Source organism: Populus euphratica, unplaced genomic scaffold (genome assembly GCF_000495115.2).
Source record: "Populus euphratica unplaced genomic scaffold, PopEup_1.0 scaffold5.1, whole genome shotgun sequence".
Taxonomy (NCBI): Eukaryota; Viridiplantae; Streptophyta; class Magnoliopsida; order Malpighiales; family Salicaceae; genus Populus; species Populus euphratica.
Window position 1 is genome coordinate 930,768 of NW_011499848.1, and position 15,103 is coordinate 945,870.

The following is a 15,103-nucleotide window of genomic DNA, read 5'->3' on the forward strand; positions in this document are numbered from 1 at the left end:
TTATTTTCCTCTTTTTTATTTAATTAATCAATATTTCCACACAAAGAATTAAGACTTCATCACTCACTTCTCTCAAACTAAACAACCAAAAAAAAGAGAGATTATTTTCTCATATTAGTTTCTCTTCTATTTTCAAGCATTTTTTTAGTTGTCTTGCTGCCTGTTACTAACTACCAGCAGTTTTTTTTATTGTATTTCAAATGTGTTTTTAGGAAAATTAAAATATTTTTATTTATTTTTTTACTTCAAATTAATTATTCTTTTTATGTTCTGAGATAATTTTTATATGCTGATATTAAAAAATAAATTTTAGAATATTAAAAAATATTATTTTAATATACTTTTGAATAGTAAATACTTCAAAATTCAACCATTATCACATTAGGGAATTGAAATAGTCTATTATTTGTGCCGTGGTAATCAATCAAATTAATCTGCCACCGTGATGCGATAAGTGTTAAGTTAGATTTCATCCCCTTTATTACACTAACAATAGTTTATGTATTTATATTTCTATTTGATATGATTTTCTTCAATTGATTTAAGATTTTTTTACTAAAAAATCATAAATATATTTAATCGGAAATGACTTGTAACTCATATCAAAATTTTGTTATAAAATTGATTCAAAATATTTATGTTATTAAAAATTAAAAAAATTTACCATTTCAAAAAAAAATTGGAGTCATTTTTATCAAATGTACTAATAACTTGATATATAAAAAACAATTAATTTAAGAATGTTGTAAAAAAGAAAATGGGTGGGCTAAAGTAGCTTTCTCACCACAGCCTTTTATAGCTAATTCCAACCTATTTTTGTAATAAATTATTTATGAAAAATAAATTACAAATTATAATTTAAAATCGAAATTCACTTTTTTATAAGCAATACCCAAATTTAAATATATCAACTTGTAAAAAAAAGGGTTACGTTTCCGACATTGTTTGTCCATGCTATGCTCGCTTTTTGTAAAATTTGAATTTTGTTATTTTAAATTAATTTTTTTATATTTAATGTTAAAAATAATTTTAAAAATAAAAAAAATATTTTTTTAAAAAATAAAATATTCTAAGATGTTTGCTCTTTAAGTTAAGATTGTCCAAAATTCCAAATTCACGGACACATTCTTCTTCTTCTTCTGAATATATATATGTATATATTAGATGAAAACATTTTAGTTTTGTAAATGCATTATTTAAATTAAATGGGATGAACTTTTTGCGACCTAATCAGAATTATACTTAGTTTTCAAGTGAAAGCCCATCCATAAATACTCTAAAAATTAAGATAAAAGAGAGAGAGAGAGAGAGAGAGAGAGAGAGAGAGAGAGAGAGAGAGAGAGAGAGAGAGAGAGAGAGAGAGAGAGAGAGAGAGAGAGAGAGAGAGAGAGAGAGAGAGAGAGAGAGAGAGAGAGAGAGAGAGAGAGAGAGAGAATAGTCTAAGAGTAAATTTACGAAGAAACCGGCATTATTTTAATTATTAATAGCCTAGTAAATTTGGTGCAAGTTCCATGTCAAAGCCCAGTGGAGTGTTATTATAAAACAAAGAGGTGATGTTGAAACCAGTAACTAGCCACTTGCAAGAAAATGTCCGAGAAACCCAGGCAAGCATCAAAAGCCATGGAAGAAACCACCAGGAAGAAGAAAGTGGCCGCAGCTGGCTGCTTCATCTCTGTTTATGTCTCTCTCTCTCTTTCTGCTCCCACCACATCCTATTAGACGACAACACTAATCTAAAATACCCACCTGGTACATTGAAAATGGTCAAAATCCGAATTCTGCAAGTGAACCCACTTGGAATTTATTAAAGATGAATAAAAAATAAAAAATAAAAAATAAAAATAAAAACACTTTATTCACATTCCAAACACCATAAATACATGGTTATAAATAACCTGATTTTAATCATGTGATTTTTCTATAATATTTACATCACTTCAAGATTAAAAATAAAGATTGCAAGAAACCAAAAAAAATAAAATTGTTATAACTAAACTATGCGATAAGTAAATACTAAAAATTCCATACATCTCATGACTGAAAATAACATATGGTTAGGAAAAACTTGATCATGAGATCTACTAAGGAGTTATATTTAAAAAAATCCAAAATATTAATATTATCACATCTACTAAATAAACAGTATAATTAAGAATAAGATACTAAAAGTCTATTTGTTGGTTTGTTTTTATATTTTAAAAATATTTTAAAAGAATTAAAAATTTTATTTCAGATTAAATTTTTAATGTTTTATATAAAAATTAAATTTTTAAAAATAAAAAATATATTATTTCAATATATATAAAAGGAAGCAACGGATAAAGGCGGTGGATTCATGATGGCTGGCTTTGTTTATAAATAATGGCATTTATCAAAATGAACATTCATTAATAAATAAAATAATAATGAAAGCGGCCTCATTTGGACCAAGTCAGTCAAACTCCTGACGCGTTGAATCTTTGAACTTTTATCACACTGCACACACCGCAGCACTGAACCCTTCTCGCTTTCCAAGCTACTACCTTCTCCTCCACCCCCCACCTTCTTCCCATATATTTACATACCACACCTTCTCCCTCTCACTCTCTTCATATCACTCTCTTCATAACCAGCAGAATTAATATATATACCTCACCTTCTCCCTCTCACTCTCTTCATAACCAGCAGAACAGCAGAGAAGAAGAAAGAAGATATAACTTAGAGTCCTCCTCTCTCTCTTTTTCTCTCTTTCAAGCAATTAAAAAAAAATAGAAATGGAAGAAAGCAAGGAGATTGTAATTCGTGAAGTGTGGTCGTGGAATTTGGAGTCGGAATTCGAGCTGATTCGTGATTTAATCGATGAGTTTCCGTTCATCTCCATGGATACGGAATTTCCTGGGGTTGTTTTCCGACCACCAGTAGACCCCACGAACAACAGGAATTATTTCCGACAACTCAAGCCGTCGGATCATTATAAGATCCTTAAATCCAACGTTGATGCTTTGAATCTTATCCAGGTGGGCCTCACGTTGTCCGATGCGAAGGGAAACTTGCCTGATCTGGGAACCGAAAACCGGTTCATCTGGGAGTTCAACTTCAGGGATTTTGATGTGGAGCGTGACTCGCATGCTCCTGACTCGGTTGAGCTGCTGAGGCGACAAGGGATTGACTTTGAGAGGAATAGAGAGGAGGGGGTTGACTCGGCGAAGTTTGCTGAGTTGATGATGTCGTCTGGGCTTGTATGCAACGAGTCAGTGAGTTGGGTTACTTTCCACAGTGCATATGATTTTGGGTACTTGGTGAAGATAATCACACGCCGGGAGTTACCGTCTGGGTTGGTGGGATTTTTGAGTTTGTTAAGGGTGTTTTTCGGAAATAACATTTACGATGTCAAACACATGATGCGGTTTTGTAAGAGTTTGTATGGTGGATTGGACCGGGTGGCCCGGACCCTGGAAGTGAACCGAGAGGTTGGGAAATGTCACCAGGCTGGTTCGGATAGTTTGCTAACATGGCATGCTTTTCAAAAGATGAGGGATGTGTTCTTTGTGAAAGATGGACCAGAGCAACATGCTGGTGTTTTGTATGGATTAGAAGTGTGTTGTTGATAAAAACATACATGGATTATTTGATTTATTAAATTTTATTTTTTTAAATTAAGTTGATGAAATTTGGAAAATAATTAAAGAAATTCTTTTATGGTATATTGGCTTGTGTTATGGTGGTGTTTAACTAAGGCGTTGTGGGATGAAATGAGATTTGATGAATTTAAATTAAATTCTAAATGGTGTTTTTAAAAAAATTATTTATTTTATTAAAATTAATTACTTTATTATTTTAAGATTGTTTTGATGTTTTAATATAAAAAATATTTTTTTAATAAAAAATTACTATTTTAATATATTTTTAAGTTAAACCTCTATAAATTTTGAGCAATTTGTAGTGGATTACTTCACTAAATGAGGGGTGAATATTATAAATTTTTTTTTGAAAAAACTAAAAAAAAATACTTAAACCAATTAAATTTTTTAAAAAATAACTGGTTGAGTTTAGTTTCTATTTTATAAATTTGAAATCAAAAAAACTAAACCTTTAAATTAGTTTTTAATTAAAAACTAAACCGGATCAAAATTAATCAGTTTGAACCAGTTTTGATTTTTAAACCAGTTTTGATTTTTTTTAAAACTATTAGTTTGGTTATGTTTTTATAAAAACCAAATCGAACTAAAAATAATCATTCCTAATAAACACTCATTCTTAAATTTATCACATAACTTATAGTTTTGTGACAAATTATTCCCAAAAATTTTTGTGAAAAAGGAGTGATATTTTATCAAATACATTACAATATCACTGATCTTTTAAAATATAGTATTTCATAGTCTTGCGTTGAATCTTAGGATACAGTGTGTACTATCTATGACTGGGGAAAGTTCTTAAGCCTACTGCCCCTTGAAACACCGAATTTTTCAAATGGTTGACAAGGTCAGTGGTGCTCGCTAGGGCATGCATGGCACTCGTGCTTCCTATCTACAAGTCCACACAACGCACTGTTTACATTCTGCCTTTCTTTTTCTTCTTCTTCTGTTATAATTTTACTCTCGGAAGCTTCCCATGCACTAGCTATGGAGTCCAGATTGGCTGTCCATGTATAATCCAACCACTGATTGTCAAAGTCATCGAGCCTTGGTTGCTTGCACGTTTTCCCTTTCTTTTCTCTTGCAATTCATGGTTAAAATTAATACCCAAATTAGGATCTGACTAAAGTTTAAGTTTTGGTGTGGATGGATTGACTGAAATTATATATTTTTAAAAAATTAAAAACTTGTTTGTAGTTAGCTAGTTATGATAATATTGGTTAGTGGGATTTAGGGTGTTTTTGACTAGTTAGAACAACGACCAGAGGGATTTTGATTCATCAGAAGTAGTAGTAGACTTTTGCTCGAGACTTTTCATTTCCATTCAAGTTGGGAGGAGAAGGGTGAAAAGAGAAAATTGAAATGATTTTTCTCATTTTTATCCTCTAAAAGATTATTTTCCTCTTTTTTTTTAATTAATCAATATTTCCACACAAAGAATTAAGACTTCATCACTCACTTCTTTTGAACTAAATCCAAAAAAAAAAATAGATTTTTTTTCTTTTCCTTTCCTTATTTTTTTATATTAGTTTTTAAAGATGATCATTTTCAATTCGGTTCAGTTTTTATAAAAAAATAATCAAATAAATTTTTTTAAAAAAACCAAAACAACCGACCAGTTTCAGTTTAATTAGGGTTTCTAGAACAAAAACCGGTTTGTTTTGATTTTTTTAGTTTGGCTCTATTTTAGCTCGGTTTGGCTAAGTTTTTTCATGTTTAGCTTTGTTTTGACTTGGTTTTTTTTTTTGTTTGGCTCAGTTTTTTCTAGCTTTTTTAATTTGGGTTCGGTTTGGTTCAGTTTTTTCTGTTTCAAGTTTATAAAACTGAAACCAAACCAAACCGGTTAGTTTTTTCAAAATTATAATTAGTTTTTTTTACGATTCAATTTTTTCAATTATTTTTTAATTTTCTTAGTTTAATTAGCTTTTTAGTTTGTTTACTCGCCCTGTTAGTTTCTCTACGTTTTTTTAGTTCTCTTACTGCCTGTTATTATCTACCAATAATGTTTTTGATTTTTTGTTTTAAATGTTTTATTAAAAAAATATTTTTATTTATTTTATTACTTTAAATTAATTATTTTTTATGTTTTGAAATAGTTTTAATATACTGATGTTAAAAAATAAATTTTAAGATATTAAAAGATATTATTTTAATTTTAAAAATAATAAATAGTTTTAAAAATAATCATTATCATAATATAAAAAAATATTCTATTAATTTATGTTTATCTGGAATTGATTTAGCCTATTATTGTGCCGTGGTAATCAAATTAATCTGCTACCATGATGTGATAAGTGTTAAGTTAGATTTCATCCCCTTTATTACACTAACAATAGTTTATATATTTATATTTCTATTTGATATTATTTGTTCAATTGATTTAATGGTTTTTAACTAAAAAATCATAAATATAACTCGTATCAAAATTTTATTATAAAATTGATTTAAAATAATTATGTTATTAAAAATTAAAAAATTTATCATTTTAAAAAAATTGAGCCATTTTCATCGAATGTACTAATAACTTGATATATAAAAGACAATTAATTTAAGAATGTTGTAAAAAAAAGAAAATGAATGGGCAAAAGCAGCCTTCTCACCCACAGCCTTTTATAGCTAATTTCAACCTATTTTTATTATAATTATTTATGAAAAAAATTATAAATGATAATTTAAAATCAAAATTCACTTTTTATAAGCAATGCCAAAATTTAAATATATCAGCATGCAAAAACAATATAGCAGCAATCATAGTAAGAACAGAGAAGCGGTGCCTATGGGGTCTTAAAGGGTTTCTGACACTGTCTGTCCATGCGGTGCTCTTTTTTTTGTAAAAATTATATTTTTTTATTTGAAATTAATTTTTTAATATTTAATATTAAAAATAAATTTAAAAAATAAAAAATATTTTAATATATTTTTAAATAAAAAATAACTGTATTATAATATCAAAGTCTTTTAGACTGGCTACTTTATTATTGTTCATTTAAGTGTACTTTGTAAATATAATGTTTGAGCATTTCTGAGGCCCCTTAGCATATTTGCGTCCATTCATTTTGAAAGCCCATATTACCTGTGTGCTTGTTGAGGAGAAATTTTTAATATTATTAATTTTATGCCGACATCAATATATATTTAGTCATTAAAGCTTGCATGAAAACAAGCTTTTATTTACTTTAATTTCAATTGGAAATGATAAATATTTTATTTAATCTCTTGGTGTTTTAAATATGATTTCGGATGTATATAACAGGATAGGTTCTCCTCATATCTTGATCATATTATAAGATCCACCTATAATTAATCAAGTGAATGCTAGCAGTAACAATGTAAATTAATGCAGAAAATGATGAAAGTACTGTCTTAAAAACGAGTGGCTGATCCACCCCAATGGATACAGTTTTTTTTTTTTTTGTTGACTTACCAAATGACATATACAATGATGGTTAATTATTGTTATTAAATTTAATTTAATTCAAGTAAACTCCTGACTTGAAATTTAATTTAATTTGGATTTTATATCAAAATTTAACAGGAGATAATCTGATTTAACTTAATTGATCAATCTAGTTAATTCACGCAACTTGGAAATATAATTTGATTTGGATTTTATATCGAACCTAATGAGAGTTGATCTAATCATGAATAAGGATATGATTTAATAATTAATTAGATTTTTAAAAATAAATTCTTTTAAATACTAACTTTAATAATTCATAATTCCAAGAATAGAGAAAAGTGAAGATTTAGAATAAAAATTAATTTTAGTGCTTAAATATAAATCATTATATCTTTCTTGATAATATAATTAAAATAAACTCACACACTTTATTTTGCATGCATTAAATTATTGATAATAGTTAGATAAAATCTAAGTTAAATATGGAATTCTGCATGAGCCAGTTGATCGTTTGGGGTTAACAAATAAATTGATCGATCGTTTATTCATAAGTGATGAACACTTGAGAATTTTACAAAAAATAATCGACTAATTAACTTGACCAATTTGAACCGGTTGATCATTTTAGTTGCTAGAGGAATAGTAATGATTATAAACAACTAGTTTTTCTTTTATATATATAACATATATGATATACAAGCTATTATAAAAGTAAAACTACTATAGAATCATCAATTCATGATCATACTCTGATTTATGCCATTAAACTTTTATATTCTAGCATAAAAAATATTCAATTTTATTCTCACTAAACTTAAACACTTTCATATTCTATAAGTGATGTCCAGTAAAGTATGAAGATATTAAAACTTCAATTATAATATTCATTTTATTGGAAAAGTTTGTTGTTAAAACAAAACATCATTATAAACCTTTGAAAGTTTTAAAAAAATTGGTGTTGGTGAGACAATTTCATCAATGAAAAAATTTCGAAGAGAGTATATCTTTAAGTAGGTAAAATCTTAAAGAATGGATTTTTTCTAATAGTGTAAAAAGTTTAGTGTTGATTCATCAAGTGATAATTATATTTTTAAACTTGAAAGTCTAGTGAAAGAAAACAATACTAAAATACGATTTAGCACTTAAAGTATTGATGTAAGCTTGTCAAACCATGTTAAATTAAAATAAGTTTGCAAAGTCTTTTCCTTAATTATTTACTTTACACTTTAATTATATCATTAGTCATTGCATTTACTTGAGTAATTTGTCTTAATTATAAAATTTAATGATACACCTAATTCTCTCTATTCTTAGGTGTTAAGTTGTTTTAATCCTTGAATAATAATATTTAAATTGATTAAGTCGATTAGGTCATGTTAGGAAAAACCCCACATGGTTTAATTTTAAATCCGAGCTAGTCAAACAGTCGAGTTGAAAGATTTTTATTTTTTACTTTCATCTTCTTTTTTTCATTTTTCCCCTCGGACTTCTTTTATCAGTCTCCTGGTCTTTTGACTGATCAAGTCTATTAGATGATGTAAGAAAAACTCCCACATGATTGAATTTTAAACTAAAATTAGATAAAAGTTTGAATTTATAGGTTTTTTTATATCTATTTCATCTTCATAATTTATTTACTGGCCAATCGATCGAATTGGTTTTTAATTAGCGAAGTTGACTAGAATACCTCATACCAACTCTTATATAATTAATTTAATTTTAAATTGAACTAGATAATGAATCGAATAGGGAGATTTCAAAGATGAGATGTTTACTAGATTTAATAAAAAATATCAAATAATTTGCTATAACCTTATTATTATTTAATTTGTTACATTAGAAAAAAATTTAATCTGACTTATACAGTGCGGTTCTGAAAACTAGTTTCCTCCAGGGAAAAAAAAAAAGAAGGTAAAATTCATAAAAAAAAAACGTGTTTTGTCATAAGCACATCCTTGAAAAGTAATAATTGAATAGAACCGGTGGGTGATAAGCTATGACTGAAAAGAATGGTCTTGAATTAGTTAAGAAATCAGCATCAGAAACAGACTTTTCTGGTGAATGGTTATTGTTCAAGGAGGACGTACTGCCTTCAGTGTCACTCCATTGATTTATTTATGGCTCTTTTTTCCAAACATTTCGTAAACATGTAATGGCAAATTCTGTCAAATAAATGAAGAAGATGCGTTGTGCAAGTGCAGTTCACATCATCTGAAGCCAAGAGAAACAATTCTTCATGTTTCTTAACGTTATCAATTACTTTGTTAATGTCATCATTAATTAATTTTGAGTTCAATTATATACTAATAAGTTATTTATAATGAAATATATATATATATATATATATAATGAAGGTCTTGTGAGGGGGTTGTGCAGGATTTGAGAATTAGAGAAGGTAATATTCATTTATTTTCAAAATTAGAGAAGAAATTTTGTTATCATTATTATTTATGCAAGATTAAGGACAAACTAACAAGGAATTTTATGATGTTTCAGAAATATCTAATAGTATACTATTGTAATTACTCTTTAATCTTTAAGCTTTTTTTTTTTTAAATTACAACTAGTAGGAAAAAAAAACTCTAGTAATTCATCTTCATAATAAGCTCATACAGAAGAAAAAATGGCGCTGATAAACAATTAAGGGTTTGTTTGGAAATGTGGTTGTAATTTTTTTTTAAATAGTTTTTTGTATTAAAATACCGAAGAAAAAATGGCGCTGATAAATAATTAAGAGTTTGTTTGGAAATGTAGTTGTAATTTCTTTTTAAATAGTTTTTTGTATCAAAAAACATACCAATAATTTTTTTTTACTTTTAAAAAATTATTTTTGATATCAGCACATCAAAATGATTTGAAAACATTAAAAATATATTAATTTAAAATTAAAAAAAAATTAAAAAAAATTAAATTTTTTTAAATATGCTTATAGAACATAAAAATAAATAGGCACTAAATATAAAAAGGATAATAAAGAGATTTACGGAGAATTAGGAATGATGAAGGATTTCCCACGTACTCTAACCCAAAATTGAATAAGACCTCCCAATTATATATATATAGCACACACACACATTAAATTGATAATTAGCTGATAATGCGCAAGTCATGCCTTTAATTTCTCTTTCAAACAAGACGTGGCACTGGGAAATTCCATTTCTATAGAATATAGAAAGGATTTAATTTATTTTCTAAAGAAAAAAGGGATTATACACTGGTGATTCGAATTTATGAATTTCAAGAACAAAAGGAGAGAAATATAATAACCTAATTAAAGTCCATTAATATCGAGTGTGGTAACAGTTGTTATGTTTGGTCATACTTAACCTTCAAATATTTAATAGTCATTGTTACAGAGCTATTGAACTGATTAATATATTCTCGATGATTATTGAAAAAAAAAAGAGAAGAAGCTGAACTGGACAATCTGACAATCACTGAGAAGAAGAAGCTCGAAAGTGAGGGAAATGCTAACCCCAGATCGAAAAAGCTAAGAGTTTTTCAACGTATAAAGAACACAGCAACACAGATTGCCAACCACTGCCACTTAAACTCCAGAGTTAGTTATAATTGCTAACGTATTGTTCTGTATTATATATCATTACTGTTTTTCTATTCAGTAAGTACATTTATAATCACAACAATAAAAGTAAGGAAAAATTAAGTAAAATGTTACCGTCAAGAACATAAATATTTTTTCCAAAATAAAATCTCACTGCCAAAGTATTGTAAACAAACATCAAAACTATCCAACATACAAGTTCCATGCACAGCTAGGATTCATGTGACACACGTCTGATCTCTTTCCAGATCTCAGTGAAAGCTTGAACGATAACATCATGTTGGCAAGGAGAATTCAGCTCCAAGAAGCAGTTAAGAAGCTCTTCAAGATCATCTTTGGAGTAGATGTTTTTCTCCAAGATCATTTGCGACATAGAATTCTTGAAATCTTGAAAGGGGTCATCAGAATCCTTCACCACAGCAATGCTGTCAATGATTTTGGATGCTTTTGGATAGGTTTCGGATTCGGAGTTTTGGGTTGATGACGTGTTGTTGTCTTTTTTCAAAGTGAAAGCAGTGGAAGTAGAGTCTTCTTCTTCATTGTCCGGTAATGAGAAGCCTACACTTTTATTACATGAGCTTGTAGAGGAACAATTGGGGTTCGGATCTTTTTGGGAAATTGAGGTTTTGGGTTTAGGTTTCGGTGCTGGCTCGTATACATCAGAGAGTTTTGGCCTGCCACAGCCACAGCCACTGCCTACATTGGGTGTGAGTATGGATTGAAGGAGATTTTTCTTCTTTGAAGACATTGAAAGAGTTTTTGTGCTTAATTTGCAAGGTTTAGTGTACTAGTTGGCCTGGATCTAGCTAGGAGGTGTTAATGGTGAGACTCCTTTTCAAGATTAAAACTCTAAAGCATTTGGGGACTCTAGAGAGGAGGGAGGGAGGGAGGGGAGTTGTTTTTGCTTTTGGATAGGAGTCATTTTCTTTTGAGTTGTTGAGGGAGGAAGGTTATATTAGATCATTCTTCTTGACTAAAGGAACAAAGGGCCGGATCAATGTGAGTTTAGTAAAGGGATTTTGGCATTTTCTAACATGCCTTCAAAGAAAATTAACAAGTAATTAATTGAATCAAATATGATATTTTCTTTCCTTTTTTTATATATAATTAATAATAATCATATTCTTTGAAATAACTTAATTGAGAAACAGAAAATCTAATTTAAACAATTCTAGATCATGATATAAGTACTGAATTTTATAAAGACTAAATGATCCAAAATTATCGTGAATTTTTTCATATCATCATGAGTAACTCAAAACAATTTTTGATAAAAAAAAAATAGATCATTTCATTAATTTTAACTCTATATGATAGTTGAGAAACACAATACTTGTGTGAAAACTAGAAAGAAGGGCATATATATATATATAAAGAGTTGCTAAGATATATACTGAAACAAGAAAAAATTAAATTTAAAAACTAATTTCAATTTATTTCAAAATTAATTCAAGAGAGTTTTGATCATAGATAAACCCTTTCATAGACATAAATACTAAAAGGAAATTTGATTACTTGATTTATGTATACATAACGTACGGTGGATTTGGGAAAGACAAAAACACTGCAGCTGGACCTTTCTTTTGGCATTCTAACAAGACATTATTGGAAGGCTAATTTCTTTTTCAATGAATAGGATCGTTAGTAAATTATAAATGAAAATAGAAACAGATACAATTTAGAAAGATGTGTACAAGATCAACCATAGCAGATCAGTGAAGCCACCAAGATAATGCCGGATGATGCCGAGCACAATTAAACCACATAAAGACAACTAAGACTTCAAGAAGAACACGAAAGAAAACAGCAACTTGAACTACCGTCCCAGCAAGAAAACAACTGCCATGCACAACCATAGCAGCTGAAAAACTGTCCAGCAACTATCACTAAAGCAACGACAAGAAAATCAGCACATGAACTCAGTCACTAGCTAGACAACATAAATTGCTCTTCGTACCATGTCAGGGGCATGTGTAATCTTCCCAACTATGTTTCTATTGATGAATTTGGGACAAGTATTCGTTAGCTTGTTCCAAATGTGAACCCAAAAGTAAGTTCTTGAAGGAGGAGGAGGAGGAGGCGGCTCTTGTTTTAGGCAAAGGTTGCAAGTATAACCACGCAGCCTTTTGGACCAGAACATTGCTTATTGCTATATCCTCAAATGATCGAATAGTACAAGACCACCTTGTGATAAAGGAATCAAATCCTTCACAGAAGTATATGTATAGAACAGTGAAGGGGAGCTTAAAGTATGCTTCAAACTGGCATTTGGATTTGATGTTTCTTCACAAAGGGCTGTTGGAAAGCTATTGCTCCTTGTCTTGGTTATGAAGGAAAGTTTCTTGGATTGCGTTGGAGAACATTTGGTGTTTTTGCTTGCCATGGTTTGTTTTGGTTCCTGTGAGTAACCTGAAGATTTGTGAGGTTAAAACGAAAGTAGGAAATGGGGCTTAAGTAAGAAGAAAATTAAGATAATTAATTGAAGTCCTTGGATAGAATATCATAAATCTATCTAAATCTGCAACCAAAAAGAATTTAAGATAATTCATTGTGAGCTGATAATAAATTATCCTTAAACTCAGATTTTTCATAACCTAAGATTTTCAAAGTATTTAAGAATTTTTCATGCTTGAGCTTTTTGCTCTACCTATTCAATATATATATAGTGTAAAATCAACTAACAATGTCGAAGAAGCATGATTGATCTTTGGCATCGACTAGATTAAATTAAAAAAAAAACTCAGATTGATTCAGTCAAAAACAATCACCATCTTATTAATTTTTTATTAAAACAATATTATTTTAAATTTTTAAATATTTTTTTATCTACCTGTATGGATTCTCCCAACCCATGCAGGGTCTCTCCCAGCCCATGCAGGGTCTTGCTCCATATTAATTCCATGATATGTTTTAATAGTGCGTCACAAGCAGAAACAAGAAGGGAGAGAAGAATTTTTTTTTTATTATTATTTTTTTCCCTTTAATTAACTCAACATCATTCTATATAATTAATAGAACTGGGAGCCAGACTAAAAGGTACTCTTTTTTTTCAATCAAAGAAATGAATTTAAAAGATGGGCAGTAAAAAAAATTATTTTTTGAAAAATATATACTGTAGGATAGGAATGGAATGGGAATTAGATAATTTAAAAAATTATTTGGGAGTGACCCAATTAAAAATTTGAGTAACCTGCAATTTAATTAAAATTTAAATTAACACAAATTTTATTTTTAATTTAAAAAATTAAAATAAAATTTATTTTGATGAATCTAAAACAATTTAGATTAATTCAATTATTTTATAAATCTAATTCCACTCAGATTAATTCCATCATTTTATAACTAAGTCTAGAGGTAGGTTATATATTTAACTATGTTTAATCCTTTCAAAAAAAAAAATGTTTCTTCAAGTGATTTTCATATTTGAAAAGCATAAAAACAGGAAGAAAATAAAAGATCAAAAATCTTTTTTTTTCCAAGTCCATCTCAATCTAGTCTAATTAATAACTGAAAACTGTGAGGGTAGTAATATGGTAAGATTTTCACTTTCCTTTTTTTTTTTTTTTTCATTAATGACCTTTCTTGGTTGGCTTAAGTCCTAGAATTTTTTTTTTTTTCCTGTTAAGTTCCAAGGACTTTTCACTACTTGGAACTTTAGGGCATGTACTGTTTTTAGGATAGTTTTAATTTGATATTGAATGGCAAATAACAGCAACTCTGCAACTGCAACTCCCTCCTTTCTCTTTTGCTTCTTTCTTGAACAACAAAAGCTCCAAGAACAGCTGCTGCTCTACCTGTAATCAACCTCCCAAATCCAGTTTTAAACGACTTGAAACTAGAGTTAATTGAAGAAGGGAAAGCCCCATCATCTTCCTCTGTTGAGGAAGTTACCAAGAAGTGTGGTCTTGAAGCTGGTCTATGGAAGGTAGTTACTCCCTTCTCTAAGTTCTTTTCCTTTCCCTACTTTTGTTTCAGTTCTTGCCTTTCCTGATGTGAATTTTAAGTGCCCTTAATGTGGTTTCTTGGTTTTCTTACTTTTTTTTTGGCATAAATTGTGGATAAAGCAGGTTGGATAAGAATTATTGTTTTATAAAATCTCCACTGTTTTGTAATTTCTTTGAATTTAGTGTCTTTGCCTAAACACTGCTTGGAGAACTATGTATTTTAGTAGGTAGGAGACTAATTGGCCAAGGCTATTGTTTCCAAAAATGAAGATATTCAGCTCAACAGAGGATTGGCTCTTGCTTGTTCTTGGCTCAGATTCCATGTGTCCTTTGATGGCCGTGATAATTTCTGTAATAATCCATTATAATGAAACAAACTTTTAAAGTGGTTTTTTCATTTTCAAGACTGAAACTTTGCATGAACACAATATACAAGATGCATGCCTCTCGTATGGAACAAATGAAAACAAAATCCATGAATTCAGATCTTTACCAACCCTCTAAGCAATTTATTTGATAGTTTTTAGGTCCTTTGGGTTGCAACTAGCGCAATCACCAGAGTTCCTGGGGTCATAATTAC

At 29.1% G+C, this 15,103-nt stretch overlaps 2 protein-coding genes and 1 long non-coding RNA gene across 3 annotated transcripts; 2 read left to right on the forward strand and 1 right to left on the reverse strand.

Annotated features, from left to right (window-relative positions):
- The first annotated feature begins 2,481 nt into the window (after positions 1-2,481).
- On the forward strand, positions 2,482-3,670 carry LOC105112639 (probable CCR4-associated factor 1 homolog 11). The gene has a single exon (XM_011008410.1). The coding sequence runs from the start codon at positions 2,754-2,756 to the stop codon at positions 3,585-3,587; it is 834 nt and encodes a 277-aa protein (XP_011006712.1). The 5' UTR covers positions 2,482-2,753; the 3' UTR covers positions 3,588-3,670.
- A 6,926-nt stretch (positions 3,671-10,596) lies between these two features.
- Positions 10,597-11,473, reverse strand: LOC105112668 (transcription repressor OFP6-like). Its single transcript, XM_011008442.1, has one exon. It carries the CDS (start codon positions 11,325-11,327, stop codon positions 10,791-10,793), a length of 537 nt encoding a protein of 178 aa, XP_011006744.1. The 5' UTR covers positions 11,328-11,473; the 3' UTR covers positions 10,597-10,790.
- A 2,663-nt stretch (positions 11,474-14,136) lies between these two features.
- LOC105112661 (uncharacterized) lies at positions 14,137-14,803 on the forward strand. Its single transcript, XR_839800.1, has 2 exons — positions 14,137-14,504; positions 14,794-14,803. It is a non-coding gene; the product is annotated as an uncharacterized LOC105112661 (long non-coding RNA).
- The last annotated feature ends 300 nt before the right edge of the window (positions 14,804-15,103 follow it).